Genomic DNA, 24,079 nt, shown 5'->3' on the forward strand with positions numbered 1-24,079 from the left:
CTGAATCATTTGCAACAGCATCGAAAAACTTCAAGGTACCAATATCTGAGGCAGTAAAAATGGTAGCTCAGCCAAAAAGTGGTTGTTCAAGTTTGAGAGTGGGCAGACGTTTATTTGCACTTGACCAGTGGCGACCAAGGTTCTGTAATGTTTTTCAGGTGAGTTGCCTTTGCCTGGAGGAAAACGTGGAAAACGATCCCTGTAAGTTTGCTCTGACATCAAGGACAGGTGACGTGGTGGAGACCTTTATTTTGCATTCATCCAGTCCAAGTGTCCGGCAAACATGGATCCATGAAATCAACCAAATTTTAGAAAACCAGCGCAATTTTTTAAATGGTAATGTGTGTTCTCTTCCTGTGTGCGTGTTTTCTTTCCCTAATGTATGCATCCCTGGTTCTGTTCCCCCTCCAGTTACATATCAGTAACAAACACAGAATTTGTTTAGCACTCACAGTGTATCAGGCACTGTTCTAAGCTCTGTGCATATGTGATCTCATTTAATCTTTACAACAGCCCTATGTGGCAAATGCTATTATTGTTCCCATTTTACAGATGAGGAAGCTGAGGCCCAGAGTGATTTGTCATTTGCCCAAAGTCACACAAGTGGTTCCTGACAGAGTTGGGATTCAGAACAGACCATCTGGCTCTCGGACGTGGGCCCCTCCCCACCACACTGCCCCATCCTGTCCCACAGGGTCTAGGGCATTCGATCCCTAGTGCATGGAGAGTATAGGGCAGGAGATTGAACTGGCCAAATGTCTTGGAGAAATTCGCCAGGGGCACTTTAGAGTTTATGTTGGATTGCATTGCAAGTCCACGCCTCTCACCTCCAGGAAAAGATAAGAGGGTTCTATTCTTCCTGGCTTCTACCACATGTGTGATTATAGAGAACTTGCCAAACAACTTGGCGGAACAGCCTTATCAGCAGAGAGTGGCCATGCTGACCTTAGATAATTGCGTTGATTCTAACTTGGGGATCATTGCCAAGCTTCAAGAATTGAGTCAGAATCTAAGTATTCATTTAATCATTTCTTTCCCATATTCTGCTTCTGAGCCCCAGCCCAAGAGAATGTTTGAATGTTCTTTGTCGCAATAAAACCACCTCCACACCTTGCAGAACTTTCAAGAACCAGGTATACAGGTACTCAGCAAAAAAAAAAAAAATCAAGGTCACATGACATTTTTGGCTAAGTGGTAATCAGCTGCCTAGGTGCTAGCTCCAGATAGCTAGATCGATCATTTCTTATATCTGCAGTTAGAATCTGATACATTCGGGAGGGTGGCAGGTAGACCGTTCCTTTGCATAGAGAGGAAGTTTTAGCTCCTCTGGAGGTCCTGAGTGCGGGATTCTTTAGGTATTTTGTTCTTAAGTGGTGGCCTTAAATACCAAGCATATATTGTTGCCACTGCTGCTGCCGCTGTTAGCTGCTGTTAAGTCAACTCCCAACTCATGACGACCCCATGTGTTATGGGGTAGAACCGCTTCGTAGGGTTTTCTTGGCTGTAATCTTTATGGAAGCAGATTGCCAGGCCCTTCTTCCACAGAGCTGCTGGGTGGTTTCAAACCACCAACCTTTCAGTTGGGAGCAATCGCAAACCACTTCCACCACCCAGTTTCCTTACCAAGCATTTAACTATTAGGAAATATTTAAACTTTATCATTTTCTTTTAAAAAAAAAAAAAAAAAAATGAATGAACTGCCACCAAAATTGCAAGCATGATTAGGCCTTGACGTTAAAGTTTACTAGACGCCTGCCCAGCCTAGGTCATAGTAGTAACACACACTGCACAGGATGGAATGTGGTGCTGTCGTGGGAGCTGGGGCACGTTAGCTTCCTTCTTTGTCCCCCTCCCTCCACTGAGTCAGACCTCTGCAAGGTGTATAAGATGCCAGGGGCTCAGGATGCTCTCACACACATACCAGCTGCCTCCTAGACAGGAGTCGGTACGCCTGTTTCTCACAGGCATTAACACTGTAAGAATTTGTGTCAGTATTTGCCGCCTGGTTTACTTGGCGTGTTTCCTGTTTTTTTCCTCCAGATGATTATGTAGCAAAACTAAATTCACTAATTCGAGAGCCTCACAACCGCCTTGTCTTTAACTTCGTCACCTCTCTTCCATCTGTCAAGCAGAGGTGGTCTGTAAAACCAGGTTCTCCTTTGCCTCAGCCACTTCTGGTTTACGGACAACATTGTGGAGGCTGGGTCAGCCTCTCGCACCACATGGGGGCCAGCTGGTGCTGGCAGGGTCCTCGTGGGCTCTGCCTCGGCGGCTCTGCATCCCCCAAGGGCATCGTCTTACTGTGAACATTGATGCTGTCATGGTGCTCCGGCCACACAGCTCATATCCTTTTAGAGGGATGCAGAAGAGTCTCCCCGCCTGCAGTTGGGGAATCAGGGTCTCACGAACCCTCATCCCCATTCACTCTGTGCCTCCATCACCTTGGCCGTCTCCTGCCCATCCCTCATCCGTGCACACTTAGCTTCATCGACCATATAATTTTAACTTGTAATGCACAGGAGGGTGGCACTGAAGACCCTCCCTATTCAGTCTGCTAATGCGTGGTGGGCCCCTCCTGTCCCCGGGATGCTTGTGTTTGTAAACCGTGATGACAGGAGACTGCATTGACAGCCCTGTGACTTCATTATGGGACGTTCACGTCCTCATGCCCTTTTGATTGTATGATGGTTTCTTTTCCTTTGCCCAAAACAACCAACCAAACCCGTTGCCAGCTGAGTTGATTGTGACTCATAGGGAACCTATGGGACAGAGTAGAACTGCCCCATAGGTTTTCCAAGGAACAGCTGGTAGATGCAAACTGCGGACCTCTTGGTTAGCAGCCGAGCTCTTCACCACTGTGCCACCAGACCTTCTTCCTTTGCCCAAGGTCATGTTTTCCTTGGGGCCTTGGCTGAACCTTTTCTGCTGTGTCTTGCTTTCTTACAGCCTTGACATCACCCATCGAGTACCAGAGGAACCACAGTGGGGGCAGCGGGGGCAGCAGCAGCGGCGGGGGCGGAGGCGGTGGGGGTCCAAGCAGCAGTGGTAGCAGCAACCACAGCGCGGGCCCTGGCAGCTGCGGCGGGATACCCAGCTCGAGCAGGGGCAGACCCTCCAGGATCCCCCAGCCCGTCCGACACCACTCCCCAGTGCTGGTCTCCTCTGCCGCCTCGAGCCAGGCGGAGGCAGACAAGATGTCAGGTACGTCCACTCACGGCCCCTCCCTGCCTCCTCCCAGCAGTGGCCTCACCCCAGAGGCCACCCCCAGCCAGCCGAGCAGGCCCCCTCTCAGCGGAGAATGTGAGGGTCCCGAGAAAGAAGCCGAGCCGATTCCCAAGATGAAGGTGATGGAGAGCCCCAGAAAGTCTGCCAACGGGAACACCAAGGAGGCACGGGGGCACGCGGAGGACGGCCGCCCAAGGGCCAGCCTGGGCGCCCTGCCCCTGGCAAAGCCCCGGCCCGGGGCCATCTCACCCCTGAACTCTCCGCTGTCCACCACGTTCCCTTCTCCCTTCGGCAAGGAGCCTTTCCCCCCTAGCAGCCCGCTGCAGAAGGGGGGCTCCTTCTGGAGCGCCATCCCCACCTCCCCCGCCAGCCGACCCGGCTCCTTCACCTTCCCGGGGGACAGCGACTCCCTTCAGCGCCAGGCGCAGCGCCACACAGCCCCCAGCAAGGACACAGACCGCATGAGCACGTGCTCCTCGGCCAGCGAGCAGTCCGTGCAGTCCACCCAGAGCAACGGGGTAAGCCCACGGCGGAGCCCGGCCCGCCCACCCGCGGCCTGTCCCGCGTCGCCGTCCGTCCTCTACTAACTCCTGGCTCTGCCCTGCGCTGCAGTAATCGACTCTCCGGCCTCCTGTGCACTGACCACGTAGACACTTGTGTAGCTTTGTGTATGTGCGTGCGTACGCGTGAGCCGCGGGTCGGGCGGACGCTCATGGACACGGCGGACACAGCCGACTTCACTAACGCTCTCCTTGCTTTGTGTGTGTCTCCTTAACAAGAGCAAGCTGGTCTCTAACCTTCCGAATGTGCCACCTGTACGTCTTTCAAACTTTCCAGCCGGCAGCATACCCTCGGACTTCTTCCAGCCCTGCTTTCCTCGCACGCAGGTTTTGGAGGGGCACTTTTCTCTGCTCCACACCCCTGTTCTAACTGGAATCCGTACGCTTTAAACTGTCCGCTCACCGCTGGGTTTTTGCTCTTTTCTGCCTTAAACTATCTTTGCAGCATTCTTGGCTCATCTGCTGAAAAAAATCCCTCAAGAAAACTTGCAACAGCAACTCAAAGCACACCAAGCTGACAAAAAGGGGGGAAGGAATCTAACCAGTGGGAGTATTAACGCCAGCCAGGGTTTTATTCCGAAGAGAGACTTGTAGGGTTTCCGGGAATTCCAGCTCCTGTGGACGCTGCGGGGTTTGGCTGTGGAGCTCTCCGCCGTCCAGCAGGGGGCGCAGGGCTGTAGTGCTCACCCACCTCTGCAGAGGGGCCACCAGGCATCTGGGCCTCCCTTTGCCTGTCACTTGCATTGTGTTCTCAAGCCCAAGGGTTGCTGTGGTGGGTTTCCCCTTGTTTCGTGGCTTCCTCACGATCGTACCCAGCTCTCCTATGTGGCAGGTGGTCTGGCCTGGGATGACACTTTCCTAGAGGCATGTATGAGTGAATAGAGCCAGTCTGAGGGAGTGTTTGAGCTCTTTATAAATTTTTAACACATTCCCCGAAACGGGTCTGTATCTCTCTTTATAAAAAAAAAAAGAAGAAAAATCTGGCTTTTGCATGTATTTCCCTTTCTTTTGGACTTTCATTAATGCCTTGTTGGGTGCACTTGGTCTTATTCTTTCCTCTTACTTTTTGTTATATGTTTTGTCATTACATTAATGGGCCTTGATATATTTATTTATACTTGAGTCTCATCATCAAAGATAAGTGGTCCGGGCAGGCCTCCTTTGTGGTGGCTGTTACTGAGGTCCCATTATGGGTGTCTCACCGTGTCCTGCCAAGCACATTACCCTCCAGGTTAGATTTGAAATGCTCAGGGGGCAGGTGAGTGTCAGCATGCAGACTCAGCCAGAGAAAGAGGTGCCAGTAGCCCAGGGAGGGCCCAAGCCAGCAGCACCTGCTGGCAGCAGGGAGTCTCCAGGTGTGGGCATGGCCCACAATACCTGCCCGGCAGCCTCTCCTGAGCTCCTGCTAACTTGGACACCCCACTAAACAAAAGGCATTCTCAGAGTCCATGCTTCAGAATGAACACCTTCAACGCTCCTACCATGAGCCAGTGCTGGTCACTAGGTGTTCATCCTGGGATGCTCCCCTGAGACACGGCACATTCTGTGTGGCACCTGTTCCAGCAAGTTCTCTGTCGGGAGATTTGCCTAGTGTTTCTGCCTCCCACTTTTTCTGTGTTCTACAGTGTTTTACAAACCAGTTGCTGTAGAGTTGATTCCAGCTCATGGTGACCCCATGCGTTTCAGAGTAGAACTGTGCTCCATAGGGTTTTCAACGCCTGATTTTTTAGAAGCAGATTATCAGGACTTTGTCCAGAGGTGCCTCTGGGTTGATGCAAACCACCAGCCTTTCAGTGATCCGCTGATCACCTTGCCCGTTTGCACCACCCAGGACTGCAGCAGTGCTCTGGACAAGTCAGAACACCTTACAGAAATGCCCAGCTGAGAAGGTGCTTTCCCGGGAGTGGGGATTTGAAATGTCCTCCAAGATAAGCATTTTGGTTAAAAGGTCTGTCTTTCCACCCCCACCATTTGGGTCAAATTATCCACTGGGCATATCAGCCAAGGAGTCCTTTCTCTCAGCCTCGTCCATGGACTGTCTGAGGTCACAGCCAGACAGCAGCTCCTGACCCTCAACCTGGGCCCTTTGTCCCCTTTATACAGACACCATTTGTGGAAGGTTTTGCCAAGAGCAGGGCAGAGTGCATGCCATGCTTTCGGCTGTGTGGCCTGGCCTCTCTAAATGTGCACAGGCCTGTCACTCCCAGCCCCAGCTCTTGTAGGCCAGGAGGCCCTGGGCAGATTGGCTAACTGCCTGCCCACTCTGTAGGGGCGCAAGGGCCACCACACCCACAGGCAAGGCGATAGCTGTGAGTATTAAGTAAGGTGGGTTTTAAATGCCCAGTACACTGCCCAGCACATAAGATGTGTTCAGAAAGCAGGGCATAGCTATTACTATTGTGGCAGAGTACTCAAATATGACACACAGCCTAGTGTGGTGTATTTCTCAAAACAGCTCAGCCACAGAAGTTGGTTTTCATTTAAATTTTTCTAGCAAGTTTGTCTTTGTAATCTCAAAACTACTAGGTATTGCCATATAAGTTTGAATAATAAAGTACGTGCTAAAAAAGTCTATGGTTGCCTAAAGGAGTGCACAGGGTCCTCTGAGCCATGGAGCCACAGACATCAGTGGTCTCCACAGGGTGGGAGCAAGCCAGCAGACATCCAGCAGAGACAAGGAAGGAGAGCGGGTAGCTCCTGTGTGTGTTTTAAATGTCCCGGGTGGGTAGAGACCTGCTGCCCTTATCCCGAAGGTCACAGCACATGGTGTGTGGGCTTCCCCAGGCTCTGCCTCCCAAGACAGAAGACCCTTTTGCAGGGTCTGCCAGTGCACAGAGCAGCCCTCCCGTGCCCCCTTATCAGCTCTAGCCATATGCTGACACCAGCTTGCTAAGCAACAGGGCTGACTGCAGACATGGCAGGTTATCTTGACTAACAGCATCTGAGCCACCCAGGCCCTGCCCTGGCATGCAGGAGTCCAGCAGAGACCAGGTTATTGGAGCCGGGGAGTATGTGGGCATTGTCTTAGTACAAGCTCACAGGACCGGGGCGCTTGGTGCCATCCCCACCCCCCAGCTACGGGCAGGAGGGACTTGGGCAAGATGCAGCTCAGTGTTTGGTGGTGATCTCTGCCCTGTCCTCCCTTCTGGAACAAATCTGTCACTTACAAAATGAGACCCGGGCACAAGACTGGAATTTATTTCTAGCTTCTACTCAGCTGTTCCCACCACTAGTGTGCAGCCTTAAGAAATCATACGTATTTTGCTCTTGCAATCTTGCCACACTGACTAAGTCATTGGTCAGTTACTGAGTGCCTACTGTATGCCAGTCACTGCTCTGGACAGAAAGGATACAGTAGTGAGCCAGAGATCCTGGCCTCCTGGGGCTGCAGCTTAAGGGTAGGCCGTCCCACTCAAGGGCTGCTGCCGAAGCCTGTTTGATGTCAGGCGCGGGTAGCCATGGTGCCTGCAGTGACGCTCTGCCGTGTGTCCCTACGGCCACAGCACCTTAAAGACCTCGACTCATGCAAGTGCTTTGGAGGGACTGCCAAGTGACCCCCTCAGGGGGGCAGAGCAGCCCTCTCTAGAGGCCAAGTTGTAGTGGTTCATTTTTCAGGTATTTCACGTTCTTCCTTTTAAAAGGGAAGTAGAGCTACTTAGGCACACCAGCAGCTCGGCACAGTTCTGGGATACATGTCTCATCTGGCAGGTTTACCGACTTCTCCATTATCTGATCTATCACTGAGCCGAATTGGCTTCTAAATTTAATAACAGTTTTCTTGTTTTTTTTTTTTAAACAAGCATGATATCACAGTCACATTACCGTATTTGGGTTGGGTGGTGTCAGCATGAGGATTAAGCTGTTGCCTTGAAGGTTCGAGAAACATCAGACCGTGACGATAATCAGGCTTCTAGAAAACAGTGTCATCGCTGCAGTGATTTTTTTAGATCGTTTCTAAATTGTTTTCTAGAGGAATCCTGATTTTTTAATTATTGAAAAAGATATACCAACCACACCAGCAAAAAGGGGTCTGAAGGAACAGTTAGACGTGCCTCCGCGTGTGTGGTAGACCTGCTGCAGGTGGCCCTGTAGTGGGACAGAGTGCCAAGGGAGTGTGTCAGCAGCCTCTCACTGCAGCCCCTCTGCCTTTTTGTCCCCTGGTCCCCTCTACAGAGTGAAAGTAGCAGCAGTAGCAATATCTCCACCATGTTGGTGACACACGATTACACGGCAGTGAAGGAGGATGAGATAAACGTCTATCAAGGAGAGGTCGTTCAAATTCTAGCCAGCAACCAACAGAACATGTTTTTGGTGTTCCGAGCCGCCACCGACCAGTGCCCCGCCGCTGAGGGCTGGATTCCGGGCTTCGTCCTGGGACATACCAGTACAGTCGTCCTGGAGAACCCCGACGGGACTCTCAAGTGAGTGTCCCTCCACGCCCCTGGGAGGCTGTGGGTAGCAGAGGGCAGGAGAAGCAAGTGCAAAATAAGGCAGAGCCATTGCCGTCGAGTCGATTCCAACTTAACAGAGTAGAACTACCCCCGTAGGGTTTTCTAGGCTGTCAGTCTTTACGGAAGCAGACTGCCACATCTTTCTCCCACAGAGCAGCCAGTGGGTTTGAACCACTGACCTTTCAGGAAGCAGCCAAGCACTTAACCGCTGCACTACCAGGGCTCCTATTGAAATAGGCAAAGGACCCTGGAAGGGCAGGGATGCACAGCAGGGAAAACGATCCTGGCATCTAGTTAGTACACGTTCATGTCTCACCAGGTGTGTCAGCCCAAAGTGAGGAGGGCTGGCATTCCATCTCTCAACCTCTTGCTAGAAGGTTCTTTCAATAACTCACATTTAGCAACATGACTTCTACAGGTCATGAACATAAGTTAGTCCCTGGAGGTCTTGGGCGGGGGGAGGTGAGGAGTCTGCAGGAGAACGTCAGTGAAGGCATCCATCTGTAAACGGCAGATGGAGACCTGGGTCCTCCCGCGATCAAGCCTCATACACACTAGAAGGCTTATTTACTTAAACTTGAAACCAATTCGCTACATAGACAATAATTTAAATTAAGTTGAATCTGGGTGCAGATTTAAAACCTCTCCCCCCTCTAAATCTCCCTGAAGTGACTGCTGTAGGAGAGAGCAAGCCTGATGGCTCCTCCTGCTCAGGCTCTGAGGTGGAAGCACTCAAACCTTTGTACTCTTTGAAGCCTCCACGGCTTCAGCCACAAACATCAGCCCAAACTCACTGGTTGCAGTTTTTCCTCACCGAGCCTGGCTGACCCCTGAGCTGGGCTTGGGCAGAGGCTGGGGCTGGCACCCCACTCCGGCCTGTGAGGCCACGGCTGGCACCCCCGCCCTGGTCCACACAGCCCTGGGCTCAGTGCTGACATCCCAGGGAGGATGGGCTCATGGTCAGGCTCCAGGCGCTGCTGCTGCTCCCAGGACATGCCCTCATTCTGTCCCTCCTTGATATGTAGAAATCTAGCTCATTGTTCAAGAATCCCACTTTATATTTTGTTTCCTCAAGAGATATTCTTAGGCCCCTTTGAATTTCCATCCTTATAATCTGACTGAAGAAATTACTGGTTTTCCCTCCTGGTTATTGAGGATCAGGCAAGTTTTCTTCAGCAGAGATGCTGGGGCAAGGGGCCTGTGGTCACCCTTTCTGCACAGTCAGTCCTCTAATCCCCTCAGGCCTCCTTGGCTGAACACTGGAAAGGCAGAGCGCCAACAACATATCATTTTCCCCGTAGGAAATCAACATCTTGGCACACAGCACTCCGTTTAAGGAAAAAATCTGAGAAAAAAGATAAAGACGGCAAAAGGGAAGGCAAGTTGGAGAACGGTTACGGAAAATCACGGGCAGGGCTCAGCAACAAGGTGTCTGTGAAGGTGAGTGGGCGTGCATCCAGGGACCCCAATGAGCACAGGAGGCTCGCTCCGTGCCAGGGCCCAAGGGGTGCTGGGCACTCAGAAGGACTGGGCCTGGGCTTGCCTGGGATTGTCCCCCGCACCCCACCGCCTCCTCTGCCTTGCAAGGAGCATGCTGCGGGGACTTCTGAGGAGGCGCTGTGGGACTGTGCCGGTGGGCACAGGTGTGCTTTTCAGCAAAGGTACCAAATCCACACAGTCTTACAGCCAGGTACACATGTGCACACTTCCCCAGGTGTCACATCTTACAAAGAACAACGTGTGGTTTCCAGGTGAAGTACGGAGACTTGGTTCTCAAAAACAGAGAGCATGCAAAGACACTGTGTCTGGTGGTCCTTCCTCAGCCTTCCGGCCTCAGACCACAGGGGACTGACAAAGCCCTTTGGGGCTGCTGTAAACAGCTTCTACCTGTTGCCATGGAGTCAATTCCAACTCACAGTGACCCTATAGGGCAGAGCAGAACTACCCCGTAGGATTTCTTTATGGAAGCATACTGCCACATCTTTCTCCCATGGAGCAGCTGGTGGGTTCCAACTGCCAACCTTTTGGTTCGCAGAAGAGTGCTTAACCACTGCATCACAAGGGTTCCTTATCCAGCTTTTACTCTTCTGTAATCAGATTGCCCTAACCTGTGGAGGTTTCACCTGGAGAAAAGCAAACCTCTCCTGAAAGGGAATCCAAGCACCTGGGCAGAGCACGGGCTGCCACATACGAGGCAAGCCACAGCAGCTGACCCAGCCCCTGGGAGGAAGTAGATGGCTCTGCTCAGCCATGTTTAGGGGCGGGGTGTAGGAAGGAGAAAAAACACCCAAATTAAGATGACGTGAAGCTTTCACAGGCATTTAAAGACAGTGAAAACAGTCGTGACCTGTCCTGATTAAAACCCAGACAGGTCAAATTACATTTCTCTTTTCAGAAAAAATTTTAGCCCTGGATTGAAAGTAATACCCCTTAAAATAGTTTTTCATTTTGGTTGATACCTGTTTGCTTTTCCATTTCAGCTTCTCAATCCCAACTACATTTACGATGGTGAGTTCTGTTACAGTTTTCTTCTGTCTTGGAGACTTACAGTTTTCTTCTGTCTTGGAGACTAGAGGTCTAGGGAGCGTCTCACAGCACTCCCGTGTAGCCTTGGCATGTTTTTCTGTGGCGCCGGGGGCTTGGGCAGCGACCCCTGTCTTACTGGTTTGTCAGGGAGGTGTCGCTGGGCTCCAGCTCAGGAGGGGAGCTCAGGCCACCTGGTTCTGACCTGCTCCTTCCCCTTCCAGTTCCCCCAGAATTTGTCATTCCATTGAGTGAGGTCACGTGTGAGACAGGGGAGACCGTTGTTCTTAGATGTCGCGTTTGTGGCCGCCCCAAGGCCTCCATTACCTGGAAGGGCCCTGAACACAACACCTTGAACAACGATGGTCATTACAGCATCTCCTACAGGTGAGGGGGCCCTCGGGGTCAGGGTCGCTGGCTGAGGGGTAGGGTCGCGGTGTGCAGCTGAGGTGCCCCCCTCACTGTGACTGACGTGTCTGCTTCCTTGGTCACCTTCAGCACTCACTGCTCCCATGAGGGAACACGTTCGTTCCTGGGTGTGCAGTGGGAACCACTTAACATCCCTCCTCAGCCCTTGGGCTCCTAGTTCCCACGGCCCTGAAGGGGAGGTTAGATGTTGGGCTGGCGACGTGGTGCTGAGCCTTCCTGATGCCCGCATGTCCCCCATGTGGCAGTGACTTAGGAGAGGCCGCCCTGAAGATCGTTGGTGCGACCACAGAGGACGACGGCCTCTACACGTGCATCGCGGTGAACGACATGGGCGCCGCCTCATCATCGGCCAGCCTGAGGGTTCTAGGTAAGCTGCCCTGAGCAGCCGGCGGGTCCCACTTACCTGGGTGAGGCAGCATTTCAGCGGTCTCCCCAAGTCCCTCCCCCGACCAAAGATGTAGCCTTCCAGAAGAGAGCTGCAAGTTCAGACCACAGTCACCAGAAGGGTGACCTGCAGCACCCCTCACAGGCCTGGAAGGCAGGAAAGAGAGTGAGGATATGGGCAGTAAAGGCCTCTAACCACCCCCACTTGGCATTAGAGCCTCTAGCGACCAGCCTCTGAGTTGGGACCAAGGGCTTCCTGTGCCCACAGAACTTACAGACACGTCTGTTACCAGGTTTTCCAGTTGATGCTTTGATGCTCAGAGAATCTAACCTAAGTTGGTCTCATTTAGACCTGAAATAAAAAGGAAGGAAAAGGGGGTAAAGTGGGCCAAGCACCAGCGTACCAGACTCTGTGCCTATGTCCTGAGTCCTCATGGCTACCCTGCTGCTGGGGAGTTTTGTCCTCCCCGTACTTGCACTGCAGGGCCGCACATCTCCGCTCTAAAGCCCTCACACTCTCCTCAGCTAAGCCATAAGCCACTCAGGGTAAAAGTCCACACCTGAGGCCTCTTTAAACTTCCTTCAGCTCTTGAGGGGTGTCTCACCGCAGTTCAGGGAAGGCCCACAAGGCCACGCAAGGCTGTGGAGGGCGCCCACCAGCCCCCCAGGCATGGGAAGCTGGAAAAATCCAACCTAGACAGTGACTAGAGGCCTGGCGTGCCCTGCACGCAGACAGGAAACAGAATTCCATCTCAAGCTTTACCTCATACACTGTAAGCTCACTGAAGCATTCTGAATTTTGGGTAGCCTTTGGATCTGAGATTACAGAACCACTGACTTTCACATTTTAAAAAGATCTGCCAGAGATTACACAGGTGGCTTTTTACCTTCAATCAGTAGTGAGAGCGTAGGGAGTCAGAAGAGACCGTCCTCCTGGGGAGACGCCAGTAGGGAGGTAATGGAAGAGGAAGCAGTGTGTGTTGGTCACATAATCCATCTACTGCCCCCAGCGGTCATTAGAAGACGAACATCTCACCTTGTAACATGGCCCTCTCCAGATGACCTCACCATCTCTCTGAGAAGCCAGTTTATTTGCAGTCATCAGCGCTTTGTTGTTTTGTTTTCATCGGTGTGTTTGTCAACCACATAACACATGGTTCCTGTGCTGTCTGTGTGGAGGTTGGCCCACCAGCTGCCAGAGCCGTGAGCCTACTCCCTTCTGGCCCCCACTGCCTCCAGAGCCTCTCATGTTTAGGAAGCAGAGGGCTGGTCCGCAGTCCCTCTCTGAGTCAGGGCTACAGGAGGCAATCCTGAGTCTGGAGTCGTCAGCATTGCAGCCACGAGGATGTGTGCAAGGGTTTGTAATTGTGCCAGAGAAGGGCACAAAAAGAAAGCCCTGTGTGTCACTAGTCAGGGTTGTGGTGACCTCTGGGGAGAAAAGAGGTGCGATGGTTTGGGTGGGCTGAGCAAGAGAGGTTCTGGGTATTGCAGTGCTCTGTTTCTTGGTCTGATGGCGCTTAAGGAGTTGACGTTTATGGTTTGTGCACATTTCTGCATGTATGTAATACTAATTAAAAAAAACCAAGCAAACCCATTCAAAAGGAAAAAAGAGTAGAGAAATATTGCCTTTTTGGAGGTACAAGTCCATTTTTTTTTTTTAAATTGTGGTAAAGTATGTAACACAAAACATTTGCCATTTCAGTCATTCTTAAGTGTACAGTTCAGTGACAGTTATGTTCACCTTGTTCTACAACCATCGCCACTGTCTGTGGCCCAATTTTTTCATCCCCCTTAACTGAACCTCAGTATTTCTCAGTGGGATTTGGTAGATGTTTCAAAATGGTGAGGTAGCTTTGTTTTTATAAGCGAGACTCTGTGTGTAATTCCTCACCTGGGTGGTAGAAGCTGTGAATAGCAAAGCGTTAGCTGTCCAGACAGTGGTAGTTAGTGCAGCCAGAACCTTAGCTCACCGCTACCAGCATTAACAAAGCAGACCACCAAGAGAAGTGGGCCCTTGGGTGTAAGTGACTGTGTCCTTCAGTGACGACGTCTTTAGCACTTTGTGTGTGCTGGAGGATCTGACCTGGTGAAGTTTACAATGCATAGAGGCAAGGAACGCTGCTAGTTAGAAGTGGGGAGCCCCAGCAGAGGTGCTAATGGTTGGCTATGGGAGGAGATGACGTCCACCTGTGAGTGGATCAAGGAGGGCTTCATGGAGGAGGTGACATCACCCCACAGACCCTTGATAAACGAGCTCAGATGTGGACATGGTTTAAAGAAATTTCATTCCAGATGACCACCTGGGCAGAGGTGAGACCACCTGGGCTCAGGTTGTATATTTTTAAAAAAGAGTTACTGTCAAGTCGATTTCAACTCATAGCGACCCTATAGGACAGTAGAACTGGAAGGAGACTGCCACATCTTTCTAATACAGAGCAACTGGTGAGTTTGAACCGCCGACCTTTTGGTTAGCAGCTGAGCACTTAACCACTACACCGCCAGGGCTCCTTCAGGCTGAGGTGAAAGGTGAAGTAGGAAATCAGGGTGGAGAAAGAAGGCTAGGTAGGTGAGATCATGACTGTTGCAGCCAGGAAACGCCTGGGAGCAGATGGGAACTGCGCTCCCCACGGCCGACGGGCAGCCAACTGGGGTGATTCAGACTCGGCCTGCATTGTACTTTTTGCAGGATGACTGCAGAGAGGATCGATGGGTTTCCCTTTGCCATACATACTATTAGATCCATTACTCACGGGTGGCGGAACTATACGGGCCGTTGTCTAAAAAAATGCTGTTCGTGTTTCCAGCTTGTAATGGTTTACTAACCCTGTAAGCTCTGCGAACGTTAATGAACTTAATCCACTGAGCCGTGGTTTCTCGGGACTGAGGGAGCACGTTAAGCTGACAGCCCTGCCCACTGCGAGTTGGTGTGGCTAGTGACTAAGAGGGGACAGTCTGTCCAATCAAAAGAAAACACGGGCCACATATGTCACGCTAAAATTGTTCTCATTGCTTGAAAAAGAAACAGGTGAAATTAGTTATGTTAATTAACATACTCCAAGAGCGCCAAAGTGTTTTGATTTCAACGTAAAATCAATATTTTACATTTTTTTTTTTTTTTAGTCTGGTGCGTCTTAGTTCCTACAAGCCATGATTATTGTCATTATTGCCTTCACTCTCTTTGTCATTGGGTGCCGTCTGGTGGATTCCGAGCCACAGCGACCCCACATGACAGTAGAGCTGCCCCACGTGGTGTTCTAGGCTGCAGTCTTTATAGGAGCAGGTGGCCAGGTCTTTCTCCTGCAGAGCCTCTCGTCAGTTGGAACCGCCAACCTTTTCCTCAGCAGCTGAGTGTTTAACCTTTGCGCCATCAGGGTTCCTTTTTTTTTCCCCCCTAACAAAATTATTACTGAGCTATTTTGCATTCTTTTTTCTCATACCGAGTCCCCACATCTGGTGCTCGTTTTACACGTACAGTACATTTTCCTTTAGACAAGCCACACTTCAGCACTGTGGTCACGGTGCTGGCCCGCACAGGCCCGTAGACTTCTTACCCAGGCAGCTCTGCAGAAAGCTGGGATCAGGATCCTCTAGGGTCCTGTAGGGTCCCTGTGGATCGGAAAGGATTTGACAGCAGTGGTGTGGTTTGCCCATGAGCTCAGAATCCTCAAGCTCAGAGGAGATGCTGCTCTCCTTGCAGGTCCAGGGAGTGACGGGATCATGGTGACCTGGAAGGACAACTTCGACGCCTTCTACAGTGAGGTGGCTGAGCTCGGCAGGTACGATACGAAACCAGGGCCCCCGCAGACAGAGCAGAGCCAGATGTGACACAGCTTAAGAGGAGACTGATAAAGTTAAAACCTGCGTCATATCAGCAGTTGGACATTACGTGTATCATAGCAGAAGCGTGACCTATGGTCACCTTTCCTCCACCAGTATTTGCCATCTAAGAAAGCCTTTTTCTGCAAGAATTTCAGGAGAGATTCAGGCCTCAGACCCCAAGCCATCCACTGTATGTCATGAACTAATGCCTCCCCTATCTAGTATATTTCTAGGTCTATACTGTCCTTAGAAGAAGCAAGTCAGAGTCACCCAAGTAATGACTTCATTTTCTAATAGAAAGCCAGTTGAGAAGGCTGAACGGGCTCTTCACATTTCAATTGGCCTGGAAACTTAAAAGTGACCCCGTCATTAGATGGAGGATCTGTTAGGACTGGATGAAGCCTGTATGTACGAGCTAGCCGGGCTCACTGGCATCAGGAGGAAGGGGCTGTTTTTCTCCAGAGAAGGCAGCCCCAGCCAGGCAGTGGTCCAGTAGAGCCATCAGCATCCATGCGACACAGCACTCCTGCACACCAGGCATCATGTCCCGTGTGGGAGGAGAAAGGTCAGAGAGGCACGCCAGCTGGGCCTGTCCCTTTTTAAACACTTACCAAGAAACCCCGCCCCGCAGCCCCCTCATAGTCTCACCACCACTGGTCACGTGGCTTCTGCATCTGTAGCTCATAACACATCAACACTCGGCTGTCTTAAAACCACAGCGATGCTTTGTTTCTCATGTGCTGTGGAGAGACTGGGCAGGCATTGTGTGGGTCTCCTGTGCTCAGTCAGCTGGCACACCCTCGCTGACTCTCAGGCCTGGGTGCGGGGCATCACTCCACGTCATCCTTCACCCTGGGCTTCTCCTCATGCTGGTGGAGACATCCCAGGGGCGCAAAAGCAGATGTTGCAAAGCCTCTTCACACAGCCGCACTTCCTCCACATTCCCCCTCATTCTTCCTCCACAGTCCCCCTCATTCTTGGGGTCCGAACCAGACACAGCCAGCCTGGGCTCAGGGTAGGAGACTGCGGGGAGTAGCAAAGAATCTGCGGCTGTCCTTAATCCAGCACCATCTGCCTTGTGGCCTGAGATTTACTTACAGTCCTCAGACATGCAAAATACACAAATCTCTCTGTTGCTGGGTGACTCGTAACGACTCTATGTATGACAGACAAACACTACCTGGCCCTGTGCCACCCTCACAACTGTTGCTATGTTTCAGCCCATTGTAGCTCCCCCAACCCCGCCAAATCTCATTATAACAATAGGCTCAGGCTTAAGGTCCAAGATCTTGCCATCCAAAATTCTCAACGCAGATAAGGCTCCCCGGAGTGGTTCATTGGGTACGATGAGACCTGTGAAGTGGAGAGTGGAGTTACCTGCCCCTGACACATGCAGCATGCACGCACACACATAGGCAGTGTGTGCACATATAGACAGCATGCACACACAGGCAGTGTGTGCACAGACAGCACACAGGCAATGCAGCACACGTACGCAGGTAGTGTGTGCACATATATCACAGGCAACGCAGCATGTACGCACACAGGTAGCGTGTGCACACAGCATGCATGCACGCAGCATGCACACACAGTGCAGCACGCACACCCATAGGCAGTGTGTGCGCACTTAGCATCCACACACACAGGCAGCAAGTATGTCAAACAAGGGCAAGGCATCAGAAGGTGACTGCGACAGACACTGCTGTTCAAAACGTGAGTGGGAGCGAGGTGACCAGGAGGCACTGAGTAGGTCATCCCAAACATCTTTTCTTTACCAGATGATGAAAGTTTCCCATGAGAACAAAAGGGAAAGCTGTCTTTTAAGGCCTAGGGCTTGAAAGTCTCCGAATACCACTTCTGCCCCATTCAGTTGGTCAGAGGAAGGCACGTGATCCAGATGCAGGGATGAGGAAATCAGCTCTGCTTCTAGACGGCAGGAATGACGGAGTCCCACGGCTGTGGGCATTATTCCCTGGGGCCACCATGGCCTCCTAAACCAGCTTCTGCACAGAAGTGGCTGGGGGAGCAGGGGCTGTGGACGGGGCTTGGGCCATCAACCAGTGGAGACCACCCTGGTTCAGCCCCTGCTCAGAAGTGGCTGGGGGAGCAGGGGCTGTGGATGAGGTTTGGATCTTCAACCAGTGGAGACCACCCTGGTTCAGCCCCTGATCAGAAGTGGCTGGGGGAGCAGGGGCTGTGGACGGGGCTTGGGCCATCAACCAGTGGATACCACCTTGGTTCAGCCCCTGTATGTTGAGTCTTTTCTCCTCAACACATCTCAGCATCCCTGAGCAGTTGTCTTCTCAACCTCTTCTCCAGAGGCAGGTTCTCTGTCGTTAAGAAATGTGATCAGAAAGGAACCAAACGAGCAGTGGCCACCAAGTTTGTGAACAAGAAGTTGATGAAGCGCGACCAGGTCACCCATGAGCTGGGAATCCTGCAGAACCTCCAGCACCCCCTCCTCGTTGGCCTCCTTGATACGTTTGAGACCCCCACCAGTTACGTCCTGGTTCTAGAAATGTGCGTATGCACCTGGCTTAACTCCCCTCCTTATCGCCACAGCCTCAACTTCGAGTGCTTTCCTTTCTCGGGGGAAGGGGGTGGGGCGCGGGGAGGGGGGATGCTCCCTAAGTACAGGTGATAGAAACTGGGATTTTAGAATTCACAGAGCTTCTAAAGCACGTGCTTACTATTAGAGGGCACGGTGTAAGGCTTTACAGTAAAGACAAACGGGAAGTCGAGGCTTCAGTCTGTGCTGTGCATCATGGGAACCAACACACCCTGCATTGGAGCAGCTCTGTCTCCATGCTGGCTCTCAGACAACCTGGAGATGCCACAGGTTTCCAAGGGGCCCAGAGCACTCAGCCATGTGGGCACTGTCCATGGATCCCAAGGTTGACCTGAAACCATGCATCTGCTCAGGGCAGTCCTTGCTCAGAGGGACGGTTGGCGTGGTCTGTCTGAGACCTGCTTGCGTCCGCTTCTTCAGGCATCTGGCTCCACCCCAGGCCAGTGCTGTCCCGGGCCTCCTGCCAGTGGAAAGGACTGAGTAGAGGGGAAAGGTGAGTGCACTTCCCCTGAGAAGTGAACACTGCGCACTTTAGCAGAGCAGCCTCGCTAGGACCCATGGGCTTGGTGGCTTCTGTGTGAGGCCTTAGTAAACAGTTCAGATGTTGGAAAACCCATGATCCTAGAGCAGCGGTCCTCAACTGGGGGCAGCTTTGCCCCCCAGGGGATAGCTGGAAGCATCTAGAGACATTTTTGGCTGTCCGACGTTGCGGGGGAGGATTTGCTACCGACATCTTCATACCCTTCATGCGTTCATGCCCTTCATGCGTTCTCTACGAAACATCTTTGCATTTAGCTTTTTAAAAAATCCTGTTCTCCTTTTAGGGGAATCATTTCATACATCTCTGTAGACCTCCAGCTTATTTCCCACTTTGCCACTACTCATTAGTTAATCCACTTGTAGGTGGGAATTTAGCAGAACCTTCCACGAAGTCCCACGGAGGCAGGTCCACCATGAGGCTGGAGCGAGCTTTGGCCCTTGTCTTGCATAGGCTCCTCCAACGCCCTGTACCTGACTTTCTGTTCCTTGTGTTCTTTTGCTTAAAGGAGGGGCCCGTCTGGTTCTAGAAGCTTGCCGACTGATAGCAACTGTGTATCTTCCCCAGGGACTTTTAACAAGAGTGGTTGCTAGACTCCTTGTCAAAACTTTCCTACAAGGTTTAAAATGTCACTGCTTTCAGCTGTCATTTTTTTCAGTGGAGAACTAAATGGTTTGGCTTCACCGTACGGGTTGATAGGATTTATTTTTGTAACAAATCACGACTGAATTCTCACAGACAGCTGACTACCCGGTACTAGACAAGGGGTGATCTTCCTCTACAGTTCTGTTTGGCAAACAAAGAGGGCACCATAGACCAGTGGTTTAGAGAGCCGGGGCCAGACCAAAACAAACCCATCGTCATCAGGTCACTTCTGACTCACGGCGGCAACCCCGTGTGTCACAGAGGAGAACTGCTCCACAGGGGTTTTTTACTGTAATTTTTGTGGAAGCAGGTCGTCAGGTCTTCCAAAGTGCCACTAGGTGGGTTCAGACCACCAAGCTTTAGGTTAGTCATCAAGCACAAACTGTTTGCACCACCCAGGGACCTTCTGGGGCCACACCAGCTGGTTCCAATTCCAGCTTCTGTGCTTAGGAGCTGTATGACCTTGAGAAAGCTACTTTGCGCCTTTCCTTCCTCATCTGTACAACGGGGACCATGACAGCTCTTTCCTCAGAGCGTTTTCACAAGGATTAAATGAGCTGATACAAAGCGTTTAGTCCCTGGGGCATGTGCAGTGTTGTATAAAGTCATTTCAGAGTAGGAAGACTTTTGAGTCCAGCTTGAAGCACCTACTGTATTGTCTGTTTATTTACGTTATCTCGTTCTCTATTCACATCACCCATTTTACAGATGAGGAAACTAAGGCTCAGAGAGGTGGCATGACTTCATTTTCTCATTCAGCAGATGCGTACAGAAGGCCTCCTGGGCCAGGCCCTGCCCCTGCAGCTTGTGTATGGATGTGTCCAATCACCAACCAAGGCAGGCGCCTGATCTTTCTCTGTGGCACCACCCAGTTCCCTCTAAGTTCAGGGATACTTCGTTGCCCACTGACATCTTCACAATGAAGTTTAAAAAAAAAATCACTGTTTATATAGCCATGCCTTCAGGTGGAGGGATAATTCTGAAACATGGTGAAACATTAATAGTGGGGGCCAGGTACAACGTGTTCACCGCTTGTCAGGCCAAGGAGCAGCCCCTAACCACTGTCTCACGTGCCTGTCCCCACAGGGCTGACCAAGGCCGTCTTCTGGACTGTGTGGTGCGATGGGGAAACCTCACTGAGGGGAAGATCAGGATGTACCTGGGGGAGGTGCTGGAAGCCGTCCGATACCTTCACAACTGCAGGATCGCACACCTGGACCTAAAGGTGGGTGGGGCGCCGGGGGCCCAGAGTCCAGGGGACTGTGGACAAATGCAAGGTCATGGAAATGAGAATCCAGAAGAACACTGATTCTCTGTTTAAAGAATTTACATTCAAGTGATACATAAAATTGGTAAACTACTAGGTAAACGTTTGAGATCTCTGAACATCTCACGAGACTTTCAGTAAGTTGGCTGGTATGGGACTGGTTCAGTTATACCTTAAAAAAGGAAAAGAGTATTATCATTAGTAATGGAAGGAGATGTGAACACCCAGCTTTCTGTCCAACCCCATGTAATGAGGAGACGTGAACACTCTACCCAGCTCTTCGCCAGCCCTGTATAATCAGGCAACTTTACATTGCCAGCCAGAGCAAATCCGTGCTGAACTGGGGCAGCAGTTCCTCCACTTTGGTGCTTCTTTCTAAGGATCGTACCCTGTTTTACACATGCATGAACCGTCTGTTCTAGTTGACTTTGCAGGTTCCTTCCAACACCCTGGCAGTTCCTGTGACCATCACAATTAAGCTTCAGCTGAGGTTAGTCTGCACTGACCACCTTCTCCTGTTTTCTAGCCTGAAAACATCCTGGTAGATCAGAGTTCAGCCAAGCCGACCATCAAGCTGGCTGACTTTGGAGATGCTGTCCAACTCAACACGACCTACTACATCCACCCGCTGCTGGGGAACCCTGAGTTCTCAGCCCCCGAGATCATCCTGGGCAACCCCGTCTCCCTGACCGCGGACACGTGGAGTATTGGAGTGCTCACCTACGTGCTTCTCAGCGGCGTGTCCCCCTTCCTGGACGACAGCGTGGAGGAGACCTGCCTGAACATTTGCCGTCTAGACTTTAGCTTCCCAGACGACTACTTTAAAGGGGTGAGCCAGAAGGCCAAGGACTTTGTGTGCTTCCTCCTACGAGAGGACCCGGCCACGCGGCCCTCGGCGGCACTGTCCCTCCAGGAGCACTGGCTGCAGGCAGGCCACAGCAAGAGCGCGGCCACCCTGGACACGTCCAGACTCACCTCCTTCATTGAGCGGCGCAAACACCAGAACGATGTTGGACCTATCCGTAGCATTAAAAACTTCCTCCAGAGCAGGCTCCTGCCTAGAGTTTGACCTGGCTTGAAGTCCTTTCTCATTCTCTTTCACCTGCCAATCAGCTGTTAATTTGAATTTTGAAGAGGGAAAAAACAAACAAAGGTAAGCCATCAGCTGCCGGTGTATTCATCGTGTGACATTGCCTCCCAAGTGAACTTGGGACTCAGAGCTGAAGCTGAGCTGGGGTGGAGGACCTTCACTGCGCTCTGCAGATGGCAGAGGGAGCACCGCTGTGTCACAGGATTTTATTCAGGTTTCTGCAAAAAATACAACAGATAACTTTTTTAAATGAACAGGAATAGAATTTTGCAAATTTCACATTTTCAAGATTTACTCAAAAAAGAAAAAAAAAATGCCTATGTTCAACCACTGGTGTTAATGAACAAAACAAAGATACTGTACATCTCTGGGGCAGACTCGCCCGTGTGGCGCCATGCCCAGGGCCTCCTCTCCAACTCAGTGTCCGCCTGGCCCTGAGCTTTCCCAGCCACCACCTCTGCCGGCGCCTCCCTGGGACACCCGACCGTGCGTTCAACCTCAGACTTTCGCATAAAACTAGAACGAATCGTTTTGCTCTGATGAAATGTAGGCCTTACTTGTATATAAGACTGTCCCTGCCTTCAGTCTGTCCTTCCCCACCGCCTTCCTGCCCATGCCCGCCCGCCTTCTGGGCACACCTTGGGGACCAGAGGGCTCTGCCCATGGAGCAAGGACATCTGGTTGGGACCCCTGCCCCTCCTCTCCCCCACCCCCAAGCCGTCAGTCAGATTGTTGAGCAGTATACAGTCAGATGAAAATACTGTCAATGCACTCATTGGGGGTTTGTTTTTGGGGTTTTTTTTTCTTCTTCTTCTTTTCTTTTTTGGTTTTATTTCATATCATGTGCAATGTTGTGGCTTTAACATTTTATGCAACTATTTATGAAGACCTCTGTTGTACCTGTAATAAATATATAGAAAAAGCACATACTTCGTACGGTGAGCTTTATGGTTTTGTGTGTGTTGGGGGTGGGCGGGGTGGGGGTCGTAGCCCGGTGCCATCAGTTCCAGATTGAACTCTTCGTGAAATTCGTCAGTTTTGAGGATTGTAAAAAAGTGACTTCATACTCTTGACTATAAAACTGGATAATAGGATAATGTTTTAAAAATTGATTATGCTATTATTCAGAATGCCAAAGTATTATTATTATTTTTTTTTTTTCCCGAAATCAGTCTGGACATTTACTACTTTTTAGACTTTTTGATGTTCAACTTTCTGTAGAAAAATTGGCTGGATTTTGAGCCAATTAAGCCAATTCAGCACCGGCCGTCATGGGGCTGGTGTCCAGGCCTTTGTCACTGTGGCAGAACTAGCGCTGGCCCGGGGAGAGGCCTGCAGGCAAAGGAGGCTGGTTTCTGGGCACATCTGAATTTTCCTGGATTGTTTTTACCTGTGCTGTATGAAATAACACTAAAAAAAAAAAAAGAGACCAGCCTGCTCCCCAAGCCAGCCAGACACCTGGGTCTTGAGCCATAAACTGGCATAGTTGAGCTTTGCAGCTTCCAGTGTGTTTTATTTATTCTTTTGTTGGGTTTTTGTTCGTTTCTTCTTGTAAAATTGTACAGAAACTTTTTCAGAGACATTGGATTCAGAACTGGATGTGTATTCGTAACCTCATAACTTTTATTTGTGCGTTGTTTCCTTTATTATTTCAGTTAGGTTTTTACATTATTTTGCATGTATATTTCTTTGTACAGAGACCTTACATGTTTACACAGTATGATGTGATGTAAATATTTTATTTTGCCATCAGTTATTTTAAAAAATTAAACATATTTGCCTGATTTTGGTGTTAGGCCTTTTATTTAAATTGGTCAGTATTGAATGGGAAAGAGCGATCACCGTGGGCAAGGCTGAAGATGAGGCGTCTAGTGGGGTCACTGGGTGGAGGAGTGGGAGAGGAGGCTGGCAGAGAATTCGAGATTGGGCACCTGGTGAACACAGAAAGGGGAGTTGGTAAGGCTCCTGCAGACTGGTTCGCACAAACCCAACTCAGGAGACACTGACATAGAAAGCAGAATGCCCCTGTTGACAGTGGGGGCTTCACCCTGGTACGATCTAAAATACCCTAATCCTCAGAAGTTACTGGAAAGAATATTTCTTGATGAATGTGAAATCTGAGAAAAGGAAAGAGCTTCTTCTGGCCACTGAAAAGCAAAAGAACATTTTCCAGATGGCCTCAAGGAAATGAAGCACCTGGGTTCAAGCAATCCTGTTACCAAACAAGCAGAAGATCCACACCTCTGGAGCAGACTTCACAGTAGCCATTCTTCAACCTCCCCACGCCGGGGAGCGCCTAATCCTGGGAGATTTCCAGCTGCTACCTCCCTGGGTCTCCATTGCAGGGCTGACGCAGGTGTAGCTTCTGATGGCCCCACACGTCTTGTGGTAGGCTACTTAAACTGTTAACCAGAATCATCTCTTTGGATTCCTTTTTGCTCTCCTTTGGAGATGGTGACTATTATTATTGTTCACATCATAAAAAATAGGTTTCGTTTTTTGTTTTCTTACTATAATCCTGAATGTAAGACCAGCGTGAAAAGAAACATTCATGCTAAGCTGTCAGTCGGGACACAGGA

At 50.8% G+C, this 24,079-nt stretch overlaps 1 protein-coding gene across 1 annotated transcript in view; it reads left to right on the forward strand.

Moving 5' to 3' along the window:
- The window catches only part of TRIO (trio Rho guanine nucleotide exchange factor), a 417,508-nt gene extending 394,224 nt beyond the window's left edge, over positions 1–23,284 (forward strand). Inside the window, exons 47-57 of the mRNA XM_064270659.1 lie at positions 159–336; positions 2,947–3,743; positions 7,959–8,206; positions 9,538–9,676; positions 10,717–10,744; positions 10,984–11,146; positions 11,434–11,555; positions 15,270–15,348; positions 17,711–17,911; positions 20,230–20,368; positions 20,937–23,284. Coding sequence (XP_064126729.1) covers positions 159–336; positions 2,947–3,743; positions 7,959–8,206; positions 9,538–9,676; positions 10,717–10,744; positions 10,984–11,146; positions 11,434–11,555; positions 15,270–15,348; positions 17,711–17,911; positions 20,230–20,368; positions 20,937–21,479 — 2,637 coding nt within the window. The 3' untranslated portion in view covers positions 21,480–23,284. The remainder of the gene's footprint in view (positions 1–158; positions 337–2,946; positions 3,744–7,958; positions 8,207–9,537; positions 9,677–10,716; positions 10,745–10,983; positions 11,147–11,433; positions 11,556–15,269; positions 15,349–17,710; positions 17,912–20,229; positions 20,369–20,936) is intronic.
- The last annotated feature ends 795 nt before the right edge of the window (positions 23,285–24,079 follow it).

The sequence above is a fragment of the Loxodonta africana genome, chromosome 2 (genome assembly GCF_030014295.1).
Source record: "Loxodonta africana isolate mLoxAfr1 chromosome 2, mLoxAfr1.hap2, whole genome shotgun sequence".
NCBI lineage: Eukaryota > Metazoa > Chordata > Mammalia > Proboscidea > Elephantidae > Loxodonta > Loxodonta africana.